Genomic DNA, 22,212 nt, shown 5'->3' with positions numbered 1-22,212 from the left:
GAATGCCACAAGCAATCTCATGTCATAGCTACTACACATGATGAGATCAATGTCACACTCCTCTTGCTTTTGTAGTTTAAAGAATAACTCCACTGCCACTCGTGACGTGTTGGTCAGAGTAAGCAGCATATTGGTCAACAGTTTGGGACCCATTCCTGCAACCCAAAGAGGCAGGACGTGCAGTACACAAACGGTTGAAAGATAGTGCCAAATGCAGATGGAAGCACAGGGATTGCTGGGATGCAAAGCAATGCATCACGGGTCATTGGAACAGGACCCAGGATGCCTCACAATCCCGTCCACCTTCCCACAAGTCTTAGCGGCAGAAGAGAAAGAGGTGTTCTGTGGGATTGCTGTTTAGAGTGCACTGCTCCGAATACTGCTGCAAGTGCCAGAAGTGTGAACACGCTATTGTGCGTGCAGCTGACAGCGTGAACACACAACAGAGGTTTCCCTTCAGCACTCTCTGAGCAGCGCTGTAACTCCTGGAGCTGTAATTCTGCCAGTGTAGACATGCCCTCAGTTTAATCTTAGACTGCTCACAAGGCACATTCTACATAGGGAAGCAAAGAACTCAAGGCTAAGGATTAACTTTCTGATTACTGGAAAGTGGCATCACATTATTAAACATATCCATACATATTTCTATTTCAATGTGTTATTTGACAGTGTTGAACAATAGGAATAGTGACTCATTCATACAGCAACAAAATATACAATGTAAGAAGCCTCATCCTCAAATATTTCCTTAGAATGGGAGAGGAGAAGGTGAATACTGTATATTGTGATATCTGCTAGCACATGAAAGCTATAAAGAGATACATGTCGGGAGAAAAAAGACATTTTAACTCCTTTGCACTAAGAGTTTGAAGGAAAAGAGTGATGAATGTAATATCAGAATCAAAAGACTTCTCAGACAACTACGCATCAGGGGACTAAATATGTTAAAGATGCATAAGACAGCACTTTTAAAAGGTCCTGGAGCAAAGCCTTTCCCTATTGTTGGTAAGCATCTTGCTGCTCTCTTCCTTACTCAGGATGCTGGACCATGCTTGGCAGATCTCCATCTTTCATAACAATCTCTGGCTATTAGGTATTTTATAAATTTGAAGCGCCCCCCCCCCCCCTTACTGCAAGGACTTGTCTTCATTAGGGAAAAGGGTGTGTTCTTACCTTGTGTTAAGACACCACAGCATAAAATTATAGTGGAAAAAAAGGGAGTTGTAGTATTCACACCTTAGCATGTAGAGGTAAACACTTATCTCCCCACTAGTATTAACACTGAAAACTACAATTGCCTTTTCTTCGCTAAGATTTTATGCTATGTTCTTACCTTCTGTTAGTTAATACATCTTTCTTCCTTGAGTGGATGCACCCATAAAGAGAATTTCTCTCTCTTTTCCTTATTTTAGAGATTCCTGACTTTTACTGGAAACATAACATATGGTAGTCTCTCCTTTAAGATGGTGTTCCTGCAGAATCTACCTGTATGGCCGATTTCAAGAGCAGCAACAGCTTTTGTTGCTACATGGCAAAACTATGATGAGCCAGGTCTGTGGGCAGACAGCACAATATCTCTCACAGCCACAAGTTCTAGAATTAAAAATAAAATAAAAATGCACATTCTGCAGAAACTGATAGCTCTGCAGGTAAACACCATCCCAGCAAGGAAAGCTTCCTACTAGACATTTACAAATAAATTTTTAGAGCCCTCACTAAATTATAGGGACAACCTCCCCTAGAGACATTTGGCACAAATGATACAGCATGTGAAAAAGACAAACCGGTTCCCTGTGTGAATATTGCCCTTATGATAGCCCTGCAACAGGACAAATAATCCTTTGCACTTCACTGGGGTCCACTTACCATCCAAGGAAAGAAGTTGATGTTTGTAACGTTCTCCCCACAACGCCCTAATGTGACTATTACTGTGTCCATTCTACAGATGGGGAAATTAGAGCACACAGAGATTGACTCGCCTTGCCAAAGACACCACCAGATGCAAACTGGGGAATCGGGGCCTTCCCCCGTTGGCAGAATAGGTGGCGGGGGAGAGGGGGTCTGTCACCCACCCCCACTGTCGCGGCCGTGGTCTGGGACAACCCAGTGGAGCTGTGTGTTTGGTGCCCCCGTACACGTTCAGTACCGGGGGGGGGCGGGTCTGGGACCCAACACCGCAGCGCCTGGGGGCGGGGAGCTCTAGGCAGGAGGGGGAGGGGGCCGGGGCCTCGCACCCTTACCGGGCTGAGGGAGGGGCTCTGCTAACAGCACCCGGCGTAAACAGGAGCCCCACCGGGGACAGCCGGGCGGCTGCCGGGCCCCGCTCGGGGGTCGTTCCTCCCCCTTCGTAGACACGGCGCCTCTCGCCGGTACCAGCTGGTGGAACGACTCGCCGGTGCCGCCCGGCCCTGACCAAGGCACGGGTCTCCCAGGGGCTCGTGTCGCTCTCCCCGGCCCCGCTATTGACTCCACTTACCGGAGGACGGGAAGGAAACCACCCAGCCGGGGCGAGTATGTGGGTAGGGGACTAGCCTGGTCCCGTTACTCACAGGCAGACGCACAACGTGCTCCTGCTGCCACCCGGCCAAAATGGCCGCCACCCCCCGAGAGGAGCTGGAACCACTAACCATAGAGATGTAAGGAGAGAGGGGAAAAGACGCTCACCATAGAGAACGGGGAACGCTAAAAGATCGCGACGCCCAGGGCAAGGGCGTAGCTAAGAGAGTTTCGGAGACGCTTCTGGACGCGTCTGTTGCGTGACGTCATGGCTGAGTGACGGCTCTGGGGGCTGGAGTGGAGAGCGAGCTGCGGAGTGGGTGGGGCTGCTGTAACGTAAGTGCTCTCCCCCCTCCCGTGAGGAGGTTCCGGGTGGACTGTCTCCCATATTCTCCCTCCCTCCCCGTAGCAAGGGGCGGGCCCCGCGCCGGGGCCCATGTGCCGTGGCCGGCGCGGCCTAGCAGGAAGCGTGGGCCGCTTGTGCCCGGAGGCCGGAGAGTCTCTGCGCTCTGGCGCGTTTGGCAGGTGAATTCATCGCTCGTGGTTTCTCAGGGGCCCCAGCCTGCGCCTCTTCCTGGCTACTGCACAGGTACGGGCAGTGCCAGCTTCCCCGCACGGGGCCGCCGGCCTGAGACCCCACTCCCCGGAGTGAGAGCGAAGCCCCTTCTCCATGGCTCGTTCAGGCCTTCCTCGGGACTGCCAGAGTAGTTTTTTTTTTGCTAGGTGCACCACTCGGCGTGTTAGACTCTGCTCTGAGGGGACCCTTGTATTTCATAAACCACTGACATGGGTCAGGGTCAGAAGTCTGTATCTACGTATCAGTCCTCTCTCTTAAGCCAAAAGTATGTGACTCTGGTTACACCCCCTGCACAAACTGCCCCTCCCCGCTCCCTTTGCAGGGCTGAGTTTGGATAGAATTAGTTGGCTGCGTTGACTAGACTTACAGAGTTTATTTTGTCTATTGGTAGTATTTTTACACTTCCCAAAATGTGACTTAGTTTTTCTCTTAGTAACTTTGCCAGATTGCGTTTAGGAGAGAAACATGGTCGGGCTTTCAGGATTCCACAAACCTGATACGACTTGAAGGTTGGCTAAACTATTTAATTTCAAATCCCATTATCATGAATGTGATGCAAGGCTTGGGGATCTGCCCATAATTATATTTTTTATTAAAATAAATAATAACTTGGTGGAGTTGTAAAAGAAGCCTGACCAAAACTAGGTATGACTGGCAAGAGCTGTGAGAGACCACTCTGATCTGTGCTAGCCTTTAGAAAGACTGTTGTTAATTACAGTATTGTTAATGGGATTTTTGCTAGGTCTCTGCTGCCCCACAGTTGAAACTACAGTGAACAGCAGTATGCAACAAAGTGTAACTTCCCTGTGTGGAATACTGCCAGCATGAACTAAAAGGCTCCTAGTTCATATTAACGTAGTCCTCTTTGAAGAGGACTGTACTAGGAACCTTTCAGTTTGCCTCCACACAGGGGAGTTACAGTGCGGCACTTTGGTATGCACTGCTATTCACATCAAGGTAGTCTAAACTGCAGGGCGATGTAGGTGACCTCTTTGTTTTCAGTGGTCTGTCTCTTAGGCCTCATATAAGTTTGCAGTTCTTGTACTGATTTTAACAGTTTTGGTCAGGAGTGTATGTATTTAATTTTAACCAAAATAAATTTTGGTACAACCCCTAATGTGCAAGCAATTATACCAATATAGCTTATTCCTTTACGTTTAGGGTAGGGGTGGCCAATCTGAGCCTGAGAAGGAGCCAGAATTTACCAATGTACATTGCCAAAGAGCCACAGTAATACGTCAGCAGCCCCCCGTCAGCTCCCCCACCCCACTCCCAGGGCCTCCCACCAGGCAGCAGCCCCACTGATCAGCACCTCCCCTTCCCTCTCCACACCTCCCAATCAGCTGTTTTGTGGCATGCAGGAAGCTCCAGAGGAGCAAGGGCATGGCAGGCTCAAGGGAGGATGTGGGAAGGGTGGAGTGGGGGCAGGGCCTGTGTCAGAGCCAGGGGTTGAGCAGTGAGCATGCCCTGGCACATTGTAAAGTTGGTGCCTGTAGCTCCAGCCCCAGAGTCAGTGCCTATACAAGGAGCTGCATATTAGCTTCCAGAGAGCCGCATGTGGCTCCGTAGCCGCAGGTTGGCCACCTCTGGTTTAGGGGAATAAACCATAGTGGTATAAGCGCTGCATAAAGATATAACTGTGTTAACAGTAGATGGTTGAACCACTTTAACTATATAGGTTTCAAACTAATATAGTTAAAGTAGTATAAAAGCAGTGTGTAGACAAACTCTTGGAAAAACCAGTGAGTTCAAAACTGTGGGTTGGGATGGGGTTGTAACAAGAAAAAAATATTTGGGAAAACAGTTAGTATTCCTTATCTGATTGGGGCTTGACAATGAGTATCAAGGGAGATGCATCTGTCTCTAGACAGCAGTATGGTCTGATGGGCAGACTAGAGTGGTCAAACTATTCTCTTTCCTTTTTTCCCCTTTGTCTTCTGTAGCTAAGCTGAGAATGCCTTATCTAGTTTTCTTATGAAAAATGTAAGTCTAGATATGTTAAGCAAGCCATTAATTTTATTTTAATTCCATGTTCTTTGTTAATAAATCTCATATTTGTTAAGATTACTGCTGTTTGGGTAACTTCACAGAAACATCCCAAAGAGAAGAGAACTCCTTTACCCTTCAGCCCTCTCCTTAGAGGTTACAAGTTTCTGGAAAATACATATCCTTCTTAGTCTTGGCTAAGGGTATACCGAGGTCTCTTTCCCTTGGTGAATTGTGTTGGCATCAGGCTGCTGTGGAATAGCACAAAGGGAGGAACTGAGAGGTGGAGGGGGTGGTGGTCATAAGAAACAAACCTTTTTATGTAGAGTTTAATGTCATTTAGAAGTGAAATTGTTAAATTTCAAGGTTATAATGCTATCACTAGAAACTTACAGATGGTCTGGTGGTATTAGGGGTTCACTTAGATGGAGGAGATGCATCCTTAGAAACTTCAGCTGTAAGCATTCCCCTCCTCCCTGTTGCTAAGGTCTGAGCCATGCAGGGAGAGGAGAAGAAGAGACTTCCAGCCAGATTAATTGTAATTTTTTTCCGTAACCCAGGGAGGAAAAAAGTGGAAATTACTCTTACCTTGCTATTTTCTCTCACCCCAAAAGAATTATGGTGGTTTCATAAAACATTTGATCTGAAAACATCACTTGGTAAGCATATTTATTATTCAGAAATAGACGCACATTGGCCACAATGAATAACTTGCTGTTCTTTAAATAAAATACAAGAACCCATTAATCAAGTTTTCACTTTGCAGGCCTACAACTCTTTTGTTATCTGCCTTTACACACTAATGTGCTCTTATCACTTGATTACTTTCCAGGCACTTATCCTATTATGAAGCGCCAAACAAACCAATCAGAGTGTGATTAAAAATGTGCTATATAGATGCTGAACTGGTTGGACAGACTGCAGCTCATAAAAAGTGACAACATTCTGAATTCAGCCATTCTGTTGTCAATGATTTTCCTGTATATTTTTCTCACCATTTTAGTGCAGTGAACTGTGGCAATCTCTTTTGCAGTCATAGATTTGGAGTGGACATCTTTGGGTCTTCAACAATTCTTTGTGCTAGAAGGGAAGTAATTCAGGTTTATATTGCAATGGCCACATTTTAGCCTCGTCTTCATTTTCTGACCCTAACCTTTGTATTTGGGGTCAACTTGGGGCTTAGTTTTGGGAAAAGTTCCATAGCTTCTCTGAATGACTATTATTTTTTATTTTATACTCTTGTGGCTCAGTTCTTTATTAATTAGATCAAGCCAGATCTTTACTGAGAGTACAATGGCAATATTGTTGCATTATCATTTGATACCCCGCTTCGAAATCTTTAATTTCTTTTGTAAATTTGATGTCTCTCTTCAGAACCCCTTGTGTAAAATATGTTTGATCAAAATCTTCCTCATAGTCACTGCAAATTTCATACTTATTGGTTGAAAATGTAGAGAGAGTCTTTTTTGAGAATTCTGCCAAGTGTCATTGGGAGGCTTGGGCATCAATTGTTTTTCAGACAACCGATCTTCAGTATCCTTGTGGTTGCAGAAAGATCGAAAGTTCTTTGCAATATGCTTTAGATCTGTATTGGGTGTTAATTTTTTTCTCACTTAGGGTGCTGAACACCCAGGCCTCAGAAGTTTAAGATAATTGCACCTGAGTAGTTCACCCATACCTCTTGTCTGAGTAAATGGTAAAGCTTTCTTGGTCCTATCTTTCTGCATATTCTTGCATGATATTTTAAGCAACTTGGAATTTATATTCTGCAGTCTTCTCTTCATAAAGATTTCAAGATATGTAGGGTTAGGAGTTGGAAAGGGCTGTAGCAGATCTGGAGGGCGAAGGAGATGGGGAGGCAGGAGGGAATGCAGAAGTTGTGTATGACTTTTCATGCTCCAGTCCTGCCAAGACTTATGCATCAAAGTCAATGGGACTACTCACAATGTGTAAAGTATGTCTTTGCTAGGTCAGAGCCTCAGTATTTGATCAGGCTCCATGTTGAAACATAAAATTCTTATGAAAATATAGCCAAATAATTGCTTTTTTTAGTTTTAAATGTTACCTTGTTTTGGCGTTTTCTGTAGTCTGAGTCTTGTGAGAAATTTCAGAGTTGTGGCTTTGAGATTGTAATGTATTTTCAAACATCAACAAACTCTGGGAATATTTCAGGAAGAAGTGATTTTAAAATACTTTACAATTCTGCCAGGAAGTCTCTAGAATGAGTGAGTGTCTAGAATATGTTTATCCATCTCCTTGAAATAGTCCCCATTTGCAAAGTGATTTGTTCTACTTGTTTAAAGGGTTTATAGCCCACTTTTAAACAGGAAACATGACCACTGGAAGGAAAAACAAAGGTATCTGTACAAGTGGAGATTTGCCTGTGGAAACTATGGGGTTTCCTTTTACTTCAAGAAGGGAAATTATTATTAAAAAGGTTAAGAATGTGAGGTTTTGTTAGAGACTATGTTTAAAGCTAACATGATAATAGCTCTTGAAAATTGGAGTAAACTGATATCATTTTCTTTGGTGAAGATGTATTATGTCCCAAACTGTTACATTAGTTGTGACTAGGTGGGAGAGAGTGGCAAGGTTGGTCTCTGTATAAATGTGAGAATCTCCAAAGTGTATTTAAAATCTCATCTACTATGGAAAAAAACACCCTGGAGCTACATAATTTTCATCGACAGAAGCTGTGGACAGCGCTATGTTCTCCCGCTGACATAGCTACTGCTGCTCGGGAAGATGGTTTTATTATGTTGACGGGAGAACTCTTTCCCATCAGTATAGAGCGGATACATGAATGATCTTACAGTGGTGCAGCTGGATCGGGGCAAAATCTCTTTAGTAGATTTTTGGTGTCATTCTTGATGCATCATATAACTTCTGTAGAGAATAAGGTATGGATTCTGTTGGCATTAGTCCAGTTCAGTATACACCCTACCTCATTCTCTGCGGTGTACTGCAAGATACAGGATCCTGTTGGGGTGAAAAAAACACAGTGTGCTTATCACGCATGCAAAACAAGGCAGCAGAATTGAGGTTGTACAGGCAACCTTGATGATGTAATGTCCTGACTTTTGATTATTTTACTTTACAAAGTTAGTTAATGTAGTTTTTTTAAATATGGAATTTCTTGTTTTTTTTTTTTTTTTTAAAAAAAGCAAACCAGATAAACGAAGAAACAAAAATTCAACCTTTTCATCTGTTTGCTAGAGAGAACAACCCCTCTCAATACAGGGTGAGTGGGTGGGTGGCCCAGTGTTCAGGGCACTAGCTTAAGACTTGAGAGACCTGGCTTCTTCAGTTCCATCCTCTGCAGCAGACTTGCTGTGTAATCTTGGGTAGGTCACTTCCTGTCTCTGTGACTCAGTTCTTCTCTATCTGTAAATTGGGGTTAATAGCAATTCACTACCTCACTGGGATGTTGAGGATAAATAGATTAAAGATTGTGAGTTGTTCAGATACTACAGTGATGGGGGGCCAATAAGTACCTGTTCAGTATGCGTCGATAACAAGGCAGCTGCAAATGTGCCATTCCATGCACAGCCTTGCATATATCAGTGGATATAGTGTACTTAGATTTTCAGGAAGCCTTTGACAGGGTCCCTCACCAAATGCTCTTATGTGAAGTAAGCTGCCACGGGATAAGAGGGAAGGTGCTCTCATGGATTGGTAACTGGTTGAAAGATAGGAAACAAAGGGTAGGTATAAGTAGTCAGTTTTCAGAATGGAGAGAGGTAAATAGTGGTGTCCCCCAGGGGTCTGTTTTGGGACCTGTCCTATTCAACACGTTCATAAATGATCTGGAAAAAGGGGTAAATCGTGAGGTGGCAAAGTTTGCAGATTATACAAAATTACTAAATATAGTTAAAACCCAGGCAGACTGCAAAGAGCTACAAAAGTATTTCTCAGAACTGGGTGGCTGGGCAACAAAATGGCAGATGAAGTTTAATGTTGATAAATGCAAAGTAATGCACATTGGAAAGCACAATCCCAACTATACATATAAAATCATTTACGATAGCTGTTACCCCTCAAGAAAGAGATCTTGGAGTCATTGTGGATAGTTCTCTGGAAAACATGCACTCAATGTACAGCAGCAGTCGAAAAAGTGAACAGAATGCTGGGAATAATTAAGAAAGGGATAGATAATAGGACAGAAAATATCATGTTGCCTCTATATACACCCACATCTTGAATATTGTGTGTAGATGTGGTCGCCCCATCTCAAAAAAGATGTATTGGAATTGGAAAAGGTTCAGAAAAGGGCAACAAAAATTATTAGAATGGAATGGCTTCCGTATGAGGAGAGCTTAATAAGACCGGGATTTTTCAGCTTGGAAAAGAGACAGCTAAGAGGAGATATGCTCCATGAAGGTTGTTAAAGAAGTAAAACCTTATTCTTATGTGTATTTCTAGGAACTGATAGTGTAAAACTCGTAGCTGAGCTGCTCAAAATCTATTTTTCTCATCAAGATGAGCACGAGAGAGAACCTTACAATCTTACACTCCATCTTTACTTCTTTTATTAGTGGGAAATGACTACACCTAACAAGACACCACCGGGTGCTGATCCCAAGCAGTTGGAAAGGACTGGTACTGTTCGGGAAATAGGCTCTCAAGCTGTTTGGTCCCTTTCATCCTGTAAGCCAGGTAAATTGTAAAACACAACAAAACAAGCTCATAATTGTGAAATTCAGGGAGGGTATTTTTGCTCTGAGAAAAATAAAACCTTTTTGACCTTGCTAAGTAAAATTGTATGATGAGGAAATTACACATACATAAGCTAGTGTTAGTTTATAAACTAGAGAAATCAGCAAATGATCACTGTTATTTCCTCTGTTTCTTATCTTCAAGTGAAGAAAGAATGTATTATAGTCCATTAGAAATAACTTGGGTCTAGTCTAACGTAGACATAGTTTGCTAGTCCCATAGCTATACCCAAAAAAGTGGGTTTTAGCGCACGAAAGCTTATGCCAAAATAAATTTGTTAGTCTCTAAGGTGCCACAAGTACTCCTCGTGGTTTTTAGTGTAGAGACAGTTATTCTGGAAGAAAAGTGCTTTCCCAAGTATAGCTTATACCTGTTCAGAGAATGAAATAAACTCTACTGTCAAAAATAATATTTGCCAGTGTTGTTGTGTTGACATTGGGGCTTTTGCCAACTTAGCTATGTAATTAAAAAAAAACCCCAAACTATCCCCCAACCGACATAGCGGCAACACTTAAGGGTAGGCCTGCCATTACACTGTGGTACTCTAAACGCTGTGAGCGAGATAAAACAATCTTAAATGGAGATACAGTGGTTTTGAACGTGTCTCTCAAGCAAGAGTAGCTCTTTGACCATATTGTGTGTGTTGGACATATTCAAGTCTCTCCTAGATAGATATCTGTTAGAAAATAATTAAATCAGGTTGCAACAGGTGTGGGAACAGGGATCATTATAGGCTATGATATTGTGCGCAGGTTGAATACATTCCTGATCTGATGTCCACATATATACTTCTGTTTTGGGTTACACAACGTACTTTAGATATGGATTATTAATATTCGCTATTTATTGCAGATGGAGCTACGAACACTAACTGTGAACAGCAGCTAATGTGGGGAAGTAGCAAAGGGGATGAAGTTAATAGGTTGAATGGCAGTAAAAGAGGGAAAGAGTAGCAAAGGATTGGCAATGGTAAGGGACAAATCATGATTGGTATAAAACAAAAATCATAAGATTTAGACTTCCTTCATTCGAGATAATGTTAGTGAATAAAAGTATTGCCAGTGAAATGTGTACTTGAGGGGTCTCCCAATTGTGTACTTTGGTGATTCAGTAGACAGCTTTTCCAAAAGAGTGAAGTTACGTAATTATATAAAATATTTTTTTTAAATAAAGAATTAAAGTTGTTTGTCTGGCATTTTATTATAATGATAAAGTATTTTATCATGACTTAAAGTAATGATAAAGTAAAGATCAGCCTTTTGATTACAAAATAGATGAATGACCTGAAAAATCAGGTATAGTAACATGGCAAACTATTCTGTTTTATGTTACAATTACATAAAGGAACCATTGTAAAGCTATCTGTATTATACATGTATAGAACTCAATCCTATAAGCATTCATGCATGTAGTCTTCACTCATTTACGTGGGTACTCCCTTTGACTTTATTGGTACTGTTCCACTGAGTAAGGGTTTGTAGGATCAGACCCATAATAAACAACAATTTTAAGTAATTTTGGCCCACTATCTCAAATACCTACTATTTATAAAACAACAAAATACAGGGGCCAGGAGGAGAGTGTAGTATCTGTTCTTATCAGTTTAATCTCTTTTGATGAACACTTGCAACACCTGCTCTGAAGATGGATTCTCCTGCTGCCATTTTTGAAAAAATTGATGCTACTTTGAAGATGTATTCCACTGCTGCTACTTTGGAAGAAAATCCTCTCTCTGCTCCTGAGACATTCCCAGCTGCACTGTGTACCACTACTGCTGCTGCTCCACCGAAGGGCTCTTGGACAATGACTACGAAGAAGATCCTAGGTGCCTCCAGGACATTGCAGACCAGCAGCACGAAGGTGAAGAACAGGGGTTCCTTGAAGGACCCCCTCCGAGATGCTGTTCCGGTAAGATCCTGCATCCTGAGGCCGGCCTGTCGGGACATCACAACCAGAAGGAACATCCCCCCCACTCCCCAGCAGCACCGGCTGCCGTGGGACAGCCCCCCCACTTTCCAGCAGCTGCCGACGGAGAGCCCCCCCGCTCTCCAGCAGCACCAGTTGCCAATGGAGAGCCCCCCGGCTCTACAGCTGAGGCGACCACCTCCCACCCCCACAGCTGCCCAGGTCCCTGACGCTGGTGGTGCTCTCGCTGCTCTACACACCATCAAGAGAGGAATCTCCATAGACGGAACCAGCACATCTCCAGAGGGTCATGAGCGCCTCACCGGATGCCTGCCCAGCCTCTGAAACCACCCAGAGGGACTCCAGGACCTTACCGGATGCCCGCCCAGCTGGACCTCTCAACCCCACCCGCCCACACCAGGAAGAACCAGTCAGTGATACTGCTGATGCTCCTGGAACCCCCCCGCTGCAAGGTAATAATGACACCATCTACCTGCAGTACCCCCTCGCTGCGGATGTGCTCATCTGCCCCATCTACTCCCCCCCCCCCCCCCCCCCGAAGCTTCCACCTCTTTGGTGGCATCACCAGGTACCTGAAGAGATGCCACAGCAAGCGGGTCGCTTTCAGCTGTGCCCTCTGCAGCCTGCCCTTCGAGACACAGAAGCAATGCAAGATGCACCAAGTCGCCTGCAGGAAACGCCTCAAGGGAACAACACAGTCTCCTGCCCTGGCTCCCAGCCTTCCTGCTGCGCGCTGGCTCGCTGCTCCTGAGCCTCAGCAAAGAAAACTGACCTTGCAAGCTGCCATCAAGAAGCCTGCCCCCGTTGCCAGGCCAGCGGAACGGGATGCTGCAATCGAGCAGGTACCTGCTGCCTCGGGGAACATCACCCAGGTCCTTGCCAGCAGGAGGCCCGTCTCACCCTTTCATGTCACCAAGCAGATCTCTATGCTGAGACGACTCAGTGCTACCTTGTCACCTGTCCACCACCTCCCTGTCCCCAGAACGATCAGCACCCTACCGTGCATAGCTGCTCGAGATCCTGTCACCAGAAGAGCCAGCACCGCCACACCCCGGACCGTCCTGCGAGCTCCAGATGTCACTGGAGGAACCAGCCCCGCAGCCACACCAAAGCACCAGCCCTTCATAGCCAGACGGCCCAGCACGGCCCCCAAGTCCATTCTGCGGGACACTGTCTACGGGAGATCTCACGCTCTAGCAGCAACTGCCCAGGCAGCAGCCACTCATAGACGGACTGGCAGTGACCTAGCAACCCCTAAGCCGGATCGCGTCTCTCCGACCACTAGCAACGCCAGCATCCTGCCAGAGATCCCGCCCCAGCACCCAACCGAAGGGAATCCTGACCCACAAGATAGACGGCAGGCCGACCACGCAGCAGGCTCAAAGCCTGCACCAGATGAGGTCGAGAACCCTGAGGGCCAGCAGCTGATGGTGAGGGTGCCACTCTGTGGCATACTGCCTGGACCGAGGAGCTACAAGCAGCAGCTTCCTTTGATGACTTCGACCTCCTCGTAAACAGGCTCACCCAAGAACTGTCTGCGGAAATCGCTCCCAGGAGAAGTTTGAACCAGGAGAATGCCCCGCCTGCCCACAGAACGCCAGCTCCGAACCACAACACCACCACCACCAGGGGAGCCAGAAGTAGAGACGCCAGCCGCTGCTACGATCCAGCAGCAGCTTCAAGGATCCAAAAGCTGTACCAGGCGAACTGCTCCAAGGCCATGAGGGGAGATCCTAGACGAGCCCTCGCCCTACTGCACGATTCCATCTGAGCGTCTCTACAGCTACTTCAAGGATGTATTTGACCGCATAGCCGTGCAGCGCCCAGAGTGCCTCCACCCCCTGCCCCGTGTCGACGAAGCAGGTGTCCTGGAAACTGACTATACGCCCAAGGAAGTGATGTCCAGACTCTCAAAAACAAAAAACACAGCTCCTGGGAAAGACAGCATCCCCTACAGCCTCCTGAAAAAGAGAGATCCCAGCTGCCTGGTCCTCACCACACTCTTCAACCAGTGCAAGCGATTCTGCTGGACTCCCAGCTCCTGGAAGAAGGCCATGACTTTACTGGTGTACAAGAAGGGCGAGCAGGATGACCCCAGCAACTGGAGGCCCATCTCCCTCTGCTCCACGATGTACAAGTTCTATGCCAGCTGCCTGACATCGAGCATCACAGAGTGGTCGGTGAGCGGGGGAGCCATCGGCTCCATCCAGAAAGGCTTCATGTCCATAGGGCTGCTGTGAACACAACTTCGTCCTCCAAACCACCATCAACTTGGCCAGAAGGGTGCGGAGGCAGTGCACAGTACCGTGGCTCGACCTGGCTAACTCCTTTGGGTCCATGCCCCACCACCACATCTTTGCCACACTCCAGGAGTTTGGGATGCCAGAGAACTTCCTTCGTGTGATCCGAGAGGTGTACGAGGGATGCAGCACCACCATTCGCTTGGTCAAAGGGGAGACCGCCAAGATCCCGATCTGGAGCGGAGTTAAGCAGGGCTGTCTCCTCAGCCCCATCTTCTTTAACCTCGCCATGGAGACGTTGCTGCGAGCGATCTCCAATGGCACAGATGGCTTCAACCTGCACGGTGAGAGGGTGAGCGTTCTGGCTTACGCGGATGACCTGGTCCTGACTGTGGATGACCCAGAGAGCCTCCAGCATATGCTAGATGCCAATAGTCAAGCTGCCGACTGGATGGGGCTCTGCTTCAATGCAAAAAGTGCGCAACTCTCCACATCGATGGCAGCAAAAGGGACTTGGTGCAGTCGACGGGGGTCCAGGTCCAGGGTGAGCTGACGGGTTTCTGTGTCCGGCAGACACCCAAGGACACCATCCAGGAGACCTTGCAGGATGCCGCCAAGCTCGACGCCTCCCTGCTAGCACCGTGGCAGAAGATAAAACGCACTGAACACCTTCCTGATGTCCCACGTCTCGTTCGTCCTAAGGGGATCCGCCGTGGTGAAGGTACCCCTCAACAAGGCAGACAAGATCGTCCAGCCACTGGTGAAGAAGTGGCTGTTCCTTCCCCAGAGAGCCAGCAAAGAGCTGGTCTGTATCGCCCCAGTCATGGTGGTGCCAACGTCCCCCTCATGGGCGACCTGTGTGACATTGCAGTGATCACCCACGCCTTCCACCTGCTGACGTGTCCTGACGCCATGGTAAGGAACATCGCGGGAAACGCCCTCCATGACGCGACAAAGAAGTGGCTCGGCAGAGTCCCTTCCAACCAAGACATCGCCACCTTCCTGAGCAGTTCCCTGGATGGCGAATTCGGACGGGACGGGCGTGACATTGCTTCACTATGGTCCCGCGCTTGCAATGCCACGTGTTGCCTGGGGAAGCGCATTGGCTGCCATTGCGAGTGGTGCGAGGAGCGCCAGGAGCTGGGAGTCCTGGTGTCACAGATCAGGTCCGACGACAATACCATCGTTACCCCGAGCGCCAGGGTCATGCTGGAGAGGACCCTGAAGGCAGCCATCCACTCACTGTATATGGAAACCCTGAAGCATAAACCAGACCAGGATAAAGCCATTGAACTGACCATCAAGTGGACACCAGCAACCACTTCCTCGCCGGGGGTGGCTTCACCCATTTCACCAACTGGTGGTTCATCTGCAGTGCCCGGCTCAACTGCATCCCACTCAATGGAGCCGTCTACCACGGGAACAGAGACAAGCATCGCAGGAAGTGCGGCTACTCCAACGAGACCCTGTCCCACGTCCTGTGCAGCTGCAAGCCCCACTCCAGAGCCTGGCAGCTGCGACACAATGCCATCCAGAACTGCCTGGTGAAAGCCATCACACCACGCCTGGGGAAGGTCGCCGTGAACTGCGCCATCCGTGGTACTGATAGCCAGTTGTGACCTGTCGTGGTAGTCACCATCAAGGTCTAGAAAAAGATCATCCTCATCGATGTCACGGTCTCCTTTGAGAACAGGACTCCGGCCTTCCGTGAAGCCCAAGCTCGTAAGCTGGGCGACACCCTGAGAGCGAAGGGCTATGAGGTGCAGATGGATGCCCTGATCGTTGGAGCCCTGAGCGCCTGGGACCCCTGCAATGAGCGTGTGCTGCGGACCTGTGGATTGGTCGACGCTACGCACGGCTCATGCGGTGCCTCATAGTCTCGGACACCATCCAATGGTCTGGGGACATCTACATTGAACACATCACCAGCCACCGACAGTACCAGGAGGCGTGAGCTGGAATGACATTGTGCATCAACTATGAGAAAAAGGACTGAGAGGCTTTTTCCATTGGACCATATGAACTGGAACCATAAACTCACTGAACGTTAAATCTCACCAAATGAGGGTAAATCCATCCTCATCATCGTATCCACTCATTATACTCCACACCTGAACATAGCCATTATATGAACAACATACCCCCATATCTTGATGTCTGAACTTTGACCTGTTAACCTTTTACCCCCAATCGGGGATATTGCAGATTATGTATTTCTTATGCCATCCAATCCTAAACCGAACTTCGCACCCCTTGATAATCTGTACCTTATTCCCTGATAACCAGAAACTACTACACTTAAACTCTGTACCATTTTTTTAATTTTAACATCTGAATAAAATTATTAAATCTGAAGGAGGGAGGTTAAAGTGGCCAAGGATAACTGTAATAATCATACGTGTTCTTCTATAGCACCTTCCTGTCTTACTCTAAACCCAAATACAGCCACAGGAACTGTAGTGGATATCCCCAGTGAGGTTATTCCTTAGGTGGAGCCTTGGAATAGAGAACACGAATAACCAGGACACTTGCAACTTGTTAAAACATATCATGTGTTGTGTTTCACATACTAGCATACTTTGGGTGCAGTCTGGCCACACACCTTCTACCACCCAAGCTGCACAGGTATCCAGTATAACTGCACTATTAAAATGTTATTGCTTTTACAGAGTGTTTCATGCTTTTTCAAATAAGTTCTTTAAAGAAGGCCCTAAATAGAGAGATCCTTTAAAATATTTTAACTGATTATAATGTTAAAACTAGCTCCCCGTCCTCTCAAAATTTAAAGTACTACCGAATATAAGAGCCTGTCTGCAAAATACTTGTAGAGCACAGCTGGGAACATAACAGAAATTTACAAGGAGAGTTCTAACAACAAAAGTGGGCCAAGTGCTTTACATTAATCTCTGTTGCAGATCTTACTCGGTTTATCAGAATGCTGGCATCTTTCTTTGGAAATGTGAGTGGAAGTGACAACTAACACCATATATATATATTTTTTTTAAAACTCTCACTGAGTTTTAGTGAAGCTTGTGGCTAAGAGTTCCAAGTTCTGTTTTGCAAACAGAACTTTACAATATTGGTTATATTCTTTGCCAGACAGACCTCCTCTTTTATTATGTTCTGTAAAAGGTTTAGCACAGTTCTGGATGCTGGAAAAAGTAGAACAGTAATCTGCAGATTTGGGACTTAATTCAGGAATATGCTGAATTCTTTCGATTCCCATTGGTTTCAATAGGAGTTGAGGATGCTCAGCACAATTTGGGATTGGATTTATAAGAATAAACTCTCTGCATGCATTTTGCTTAATAAAGATATCTGAAAACTTGAATGGCTAGAAGTACTTCTCACATGTGTGAACTTGCATTTCTAGGGTCATGGTCCTGCTGAAATGATTTTTGTAATACCAGCAGCAACAGAACACAATACAGGAGACTGTAAACCTTTTTCTTTCCATTAGGCTTCGGCGTGGACCAGTTACGAGATGATAATCTAGAAACTTACTGGCAATCTGATGGGTCACAACCTCATTTGGTGAACATCCAGTTTAGGTACTAAATATTTGTGTGATTTGTTGCATATGATAAAGCTAATAAATTGTAATTACAACTCTCATGAAAATGCATTCAAAATTCTGATTGACAAGGAATGCAGAATTGAGCCCTTTCATAGGGTGTGTCTACACTACCCGTTGAATCGGCAGGCAGCGATTGATCCAGTGGGGATCGATTTATCATGTCTAGTCTAGATGCGATAAATCAACCCCGAGCGCTCTCCCGTAGACTCCGGTACTCCAGCTCCAGGGGAGGTACAGGCGGAGTCGACGGGGGAGTGGCAGCAGTTGACTCACCATGGTGAAGACACTTAGATCAATTTACCGTGGTATGTCGACTTCAGCTACATTATTCACGTAGCTGAAGTTGTGTAACTTAGATTGACACCTCCCCCCCCCCCCCCACCTGCCCAGTGTAGACCAGGGCTTAGTAACATGGCTAGGAGCCAGTTAGATTACTTCATTTGCAAAATCTGTTTTATAAATGCTCTTAGTTTTATTGTAGCAAATGACCAATTAAGCAATTGCAAAGTGAGTGCTGTGCTGGGTAATCTCTACAGTATCACAGCCTCTAAGATATGGTGATATGTCTGCACTAGTTTTCTGCTTGCTTTTGGCTGCAGTTCAAGATATGGGTGATATTTAGAACCCCGATTTAACTGCAGGTTAAAGCTGGGACACCTTTCATGCTGTATTCCATTGTAGCAGATATAACTTGCTACAAGACTCTCTTGCACTCCAGTAATGTGGTTGAATTCTCCCAAGACAGGTCAGGGCTTCGGCAATTGAGTCCTGTTCTCTGTTGATTCCCTCACAGAACTCCTTTCCTTAGCAGGGCACCATAGCCCAGGCCTGGCAAACTTTAGTGCATGATGAAAGATATATTTGCATTGGCTTGTGTTTAATTTTTGTGTTGTGTTGGCTTTTTTTATTTGATGTGTTGACAATGTGGTTGCTAACGTTTCTGTAGGCATGTGTAGTTTTCTATCCATTGTAAGTTGTTTTCTATTTATGTACTTTATAAAAATTATATGTAAATTCCTAGCTGCTACTGCACTAGGGATCCTAAAAATCAGCATAGTCACATTTTGTATCAAGTTTTACAACATTTAAATCTCATTCTAGAAAAAATCTCAAGAAAATCTTCCTTAAATAATTTTTCCTTAGCATGCTTGCTTAGCCTTTGCTGCTGCTTGTTTACAGAAGAAAAACAACGGTGAAGACATTGTGTATTTATGCAGACTACAAATCTGATGAAAGCTACACCCCAAGCAAGATCTCTGTCAGAGTAGGAAATAACTTCCACAACCTTCAGGAAATCCGGGTAAATCAATTATTCTTCATCTGATAATTATGATTCATATTTTTTTAAAGAAGACATTGTCACCATTTCTAGAGCAGTAATAGAATTTGAGAGAAAATTAGAAATGTGAGATGTCAAATGCAAACTTGTATATAATTTTTTCATGCCCTTATTTATTTTCAGAATTGTATGTTTCACCAATAACATGTCCGTGTATCACTGGCTTTGGGGAAAGGAGTTGCAGGTTTGCTCTTAAACCCAGGTCTTTCACATAGTGGGACAATGCATTACCACCAAGTGGGCCATTATTATATGTTGTGTCAGAAACTTTGCTTTGCCTTTGCAGGGAACGTGGGTTTTTATTTTGGTATTTGCTTGTAGTCTTGAAATATGTAAATATTTCCTTAAATTAGATCCCACCAATATCCAATGCCATTATTTACATTCTCCTCATAACAAAACTCTATAACAGGGGTCTCAAACTCAATTTACCTTAGGGCCTGTGCCAGTCCCCAAATCCTCCCAGCAGGCCAATAATGTCACTGAAGATGTTCAGAAAAGAAAATGTTTATATTTTTTATTTGGAATTTCTTAAAACTGTCATACAACTTTATTCAATTCTTCGCCTGTCAGAGAGTTTTTAGTGTTTGCCAGACACCTGGCAACGCTTCAGTTCTGTCAGTTTGTTGATGTTTGGCCTCCGTGACTGAGCAGTTGAAACCTTCAGGATTGCAGCGAGGTGTGCATTGGATAATTGTGTTCGGTATTTTGACTTGTTTATATTCATTGTGGAAAAAAATGATGCTGCCTCCATGGCTGACTTTGCCCGGTGATTAGTGATGATATTTCTGTCCCTCTCCCCCAGCCAATGGGAGCTGAAGGGGGGCGGCGCCCGCAGCAGACATTGCTGGCAGCGTGGTTGTATGCATCTCTCCTCCGCGGGCCACAGTGGGGAGGTTCTTGGGCCGCAGATGGCCTGCGGGCTAGGACTTTGAGACCCCTGCCCTATAACTCTAAGGGTATGTCTACACTGGCAGAGTTACATCGCTGGCAGCTATATTGCTGCTCAGAGTGTACTGAAGGGAAACCACTGTTGTGTGTTCACACTGTCAGTTGCCTGTGCAATACCCTGTTCACGCTTAGATCGGTATTCAGAGCGGTGCATTCCGGGAAGCTATCCCACAGAACATCTCCTCCTCTTCTGCCGCTAAGAGTTGTGGGAAGGCGGATGGGGTTGTGGGGCATTCTGGGTCCTGTCCCAATGACCTGTGATGCATTTCTTCGCATTCCAGCAATCCCTGTGCTTCCGTCCACATTTGATGCCATCTTTCAGTGGTTTGTGTACTGTGTGCTCTGCCTCTTTGGTCTGCAGGAATGGATCCAGCACTGTTGACCAATATGCTACTCGTTCTCACTAACATGTCATGATTGGCAGTGGAGTTATTCATTAAACTACAAAGGCAAGAGGAGTTTGACATTGATTTCACCATGCGTAGTAGCTGCGACACAAGATTTCTTATGGCATTCATTGAGGTGCTGACCACAGTGGAATGCCACTTTTGGGCTTGGGAAACAAGCACTGAGGACTGGTGGGATCACATTGTGATGCATGGCTGTGGCTGCAGAACTTTCGGATGAGGAAAGCCACATTCATGAGACTGTGTGATGAGCTCGCCCCAGCCCTGCAGCGTAAGGACACGAGAATGAGAGCTGCCCCGTCATTAGAGAAGCGTGTGGTGATTGCACTGTGGAAGCTGGCTACTCCAGACTGCTACCAATCAGTCGCTAATCAGTTTGGAGTGGGAAAGTTTACCGTTGGACTCGTGTTGATGGAAGTGTGCAGGGCCATCAATCACATCCTGCTCTGAAAGACCATGACTCTGGGCAACGTGCATGACATTGTTGATGGCGTCGCACAAATGAGCTTCACTAACTGTGGTGGGGTGATCGATGTCAGTTATATTCCAATTCTGGCACCAGACCACCTAGCCACCGAGTACATTAATCACAAGGGGTATTTCTCAATGGTTCTCCAGGCACTTGTGGATCACCGTGGGCGTTTCACAGACATTAATGTAGGCTGGTCCAGGAAGGTGCATGATGCACACATCTTTTGGAACACTGGCCTCTTCAGGAAGCAGGGACTTTTTTCCTAGCTCAGAAGATCACTGTATGGGAAGTTGAAATGCCCACTGTGATCCTGGGAGACCCTGCCTACCCCTTAATGACATGGCTTATGAAGCCATACATGGGGAATCTTGACAGCAACAAGGAGCAGTTCAACAACAGGCTGAGCAAGTGCAGAATGACTTTTGAGTGTGCTTTTGGCATTTAAAGGCCTGCTGGTGCTGCCTATATGGGAGGCTGGATCTGGCCGAAGACAATATTGCTATGCTTATAGCCGCATGCTGTACGCTCTATAATATTTGTGACAAGAAGGGTGAAAGCTTCACTCAGGGCTGGAGCGCTGAGGCTCAGCGCTTGGAGGCTGAATTTGAACAGGCAGAGACCAGGGCTATTAGAGGGGTGCAGCATGGGGCCATAAGGATCAGGGATGCCTTGAGGCAGCAATTTGAAACTAAAAGCCACTAATGTTTGTTGCTATGCTCGGGAGTGCAGTGCTTGTAATGCTAGGGGGTGATTGTGGTGCAGACGATGCACTGTGAAGGTTTAAGAAAATTGCCTGTTGCTTTGCGGGGCTCTGTTTGCTTTAAATTAATGAAATATTGTTTTCAAACCTAGGCCCTTATGCGGCTCACCTGTGTGCACCAATGGTGTGTGTCTTCCCCCACTCATGACGGCAGAGTGGTGTGGGAAAGTTACCCTTAATGGGGCAAGAAACAAAGCAGATCTGCCAAAGAACCTGTGGCAGCGGATTACCCAGTATCTACATGAGTTTTGTGGAGATCTCTCTGGCAGATTCCTGTGAAGAGAGGGAGTCCATCAACATCCTGTTCCGCTGCCTACACTAAGCATGTGGTGGTACATGCATCATATAGACACAAGCCTGCTTTCTGCAACCCTTCTGCCCCCAACAACTTATTTCAGTGATTCCCAAAATCAGAGCCACTTACCGGGGCCGCCGCCTCCTGTTTGCGCTTTGCCAAGTTCTGGCAGCTGTGACTGGCTAGCCTCCTCTGGGGTAGAGAAGAGCTCCTGGCTGCATGCATCTCTGACCTCCAAGTCATCCTCTGTCTCATCCTCATCCAAGATTTCCTCTTCCTGGCTCGGTCCACTCTTGACTGGCATGTGGGCCACTGAAATATCTACAGGGGCCTTCGCAGTGGAGGTGGGGTCGCCACAGAGTATCGCGTCAAGCTCTTTGTAGAACCGGCAGCTCGTGGATGCAGCACCAGAGTGGCGGTTTGCCTCCCGCGGCTTGTGGTAGGCTTTCTGCAGCTGTTTCACTTTGACC

The 22,212-nt window shown here is 46.1% G+C and overlaps 2 protein-coding genes across 8 annotated transcripts in view; one reads left to right on the top strand and one right to left on the bottom strand.

Annotated features, from left to right (window-relative positions):
* ABCE1 (ATP binding cassette subfamily E member 1) overlaps window positions 1-2,775 on the bottom strand; it is a 32,042-nt gene extending 29,267 nt beyond the window's left edge. Inside the window, exon 1 of one of the 2 annotated variants that reach the window (XM_074950934.1) lies at window positions 2,665-2,775. The gene's annotated coding sequence lies outside the window, so the exon portion shown is untranslated. Of the gene's footprint in view, window positions 1-2,476; window positions 2,625-2,664 lie in introns of those variants that run through there. The other variant, XM_074950933.1, reaches the window with a different exon arrangement.
* The window catches only part of ANAPC10 (anaphase promoting complex subunit 10), a 76,030-nt gene continuing 56,509 nt past the window's right edge, over window positions 2,692-22,212 (top strand). For 4 of the 6 annotated variants that reach the window (XM_074950936.1, XM_074950940.1, XM_074950939.1 and 1 more), the window contains exons 1-4: window positions 2,946-3,085; window positions 9,595-9,715; window positions 17,402-17,492; window positions 18,698-18,818. In XM_074950936.1, coding sequence (XP_074807037.1) covers window positions 9,601-9,715; window positions 17,402-17,492; window positions 18,698-18,818 — 327 coding nt within the window. In that variant the 5' untranslated portion in view covers window positions 2,946-3,085; window positions 9,595-9,600. Of the gene's footprint in view, window positions 2,833-2,903; window positions 3,086-9,594; window positions 9,716-17,401; window positions 17,493-18,697; window positions 18,819-22,212 lie in introns of those variants that run through there. The other 2 variants (XM_074950938.1, XM_074950937.1) reach the window with 2 other exon arrangements.

The sequence above is a fragment of the Natator depressus genome, chromosome 4, assembly GCF_965152275.1.
Source record: "Natator depressus isolate rNatDep1 chromosome 4, rNatDep2.hap1, whole genome shotgun sequence".
Classification (NCBI taxonomy): Eukaryota; Metazoa; Chordata; order Testudines; family Cheloniidae; genus Natator; species Natator depressus.
The sequence above is the reverse complement of the archived record's forward strand: the minus strand, read 5'-3'. Positions and strand labels throughout refer to the sequence as shown.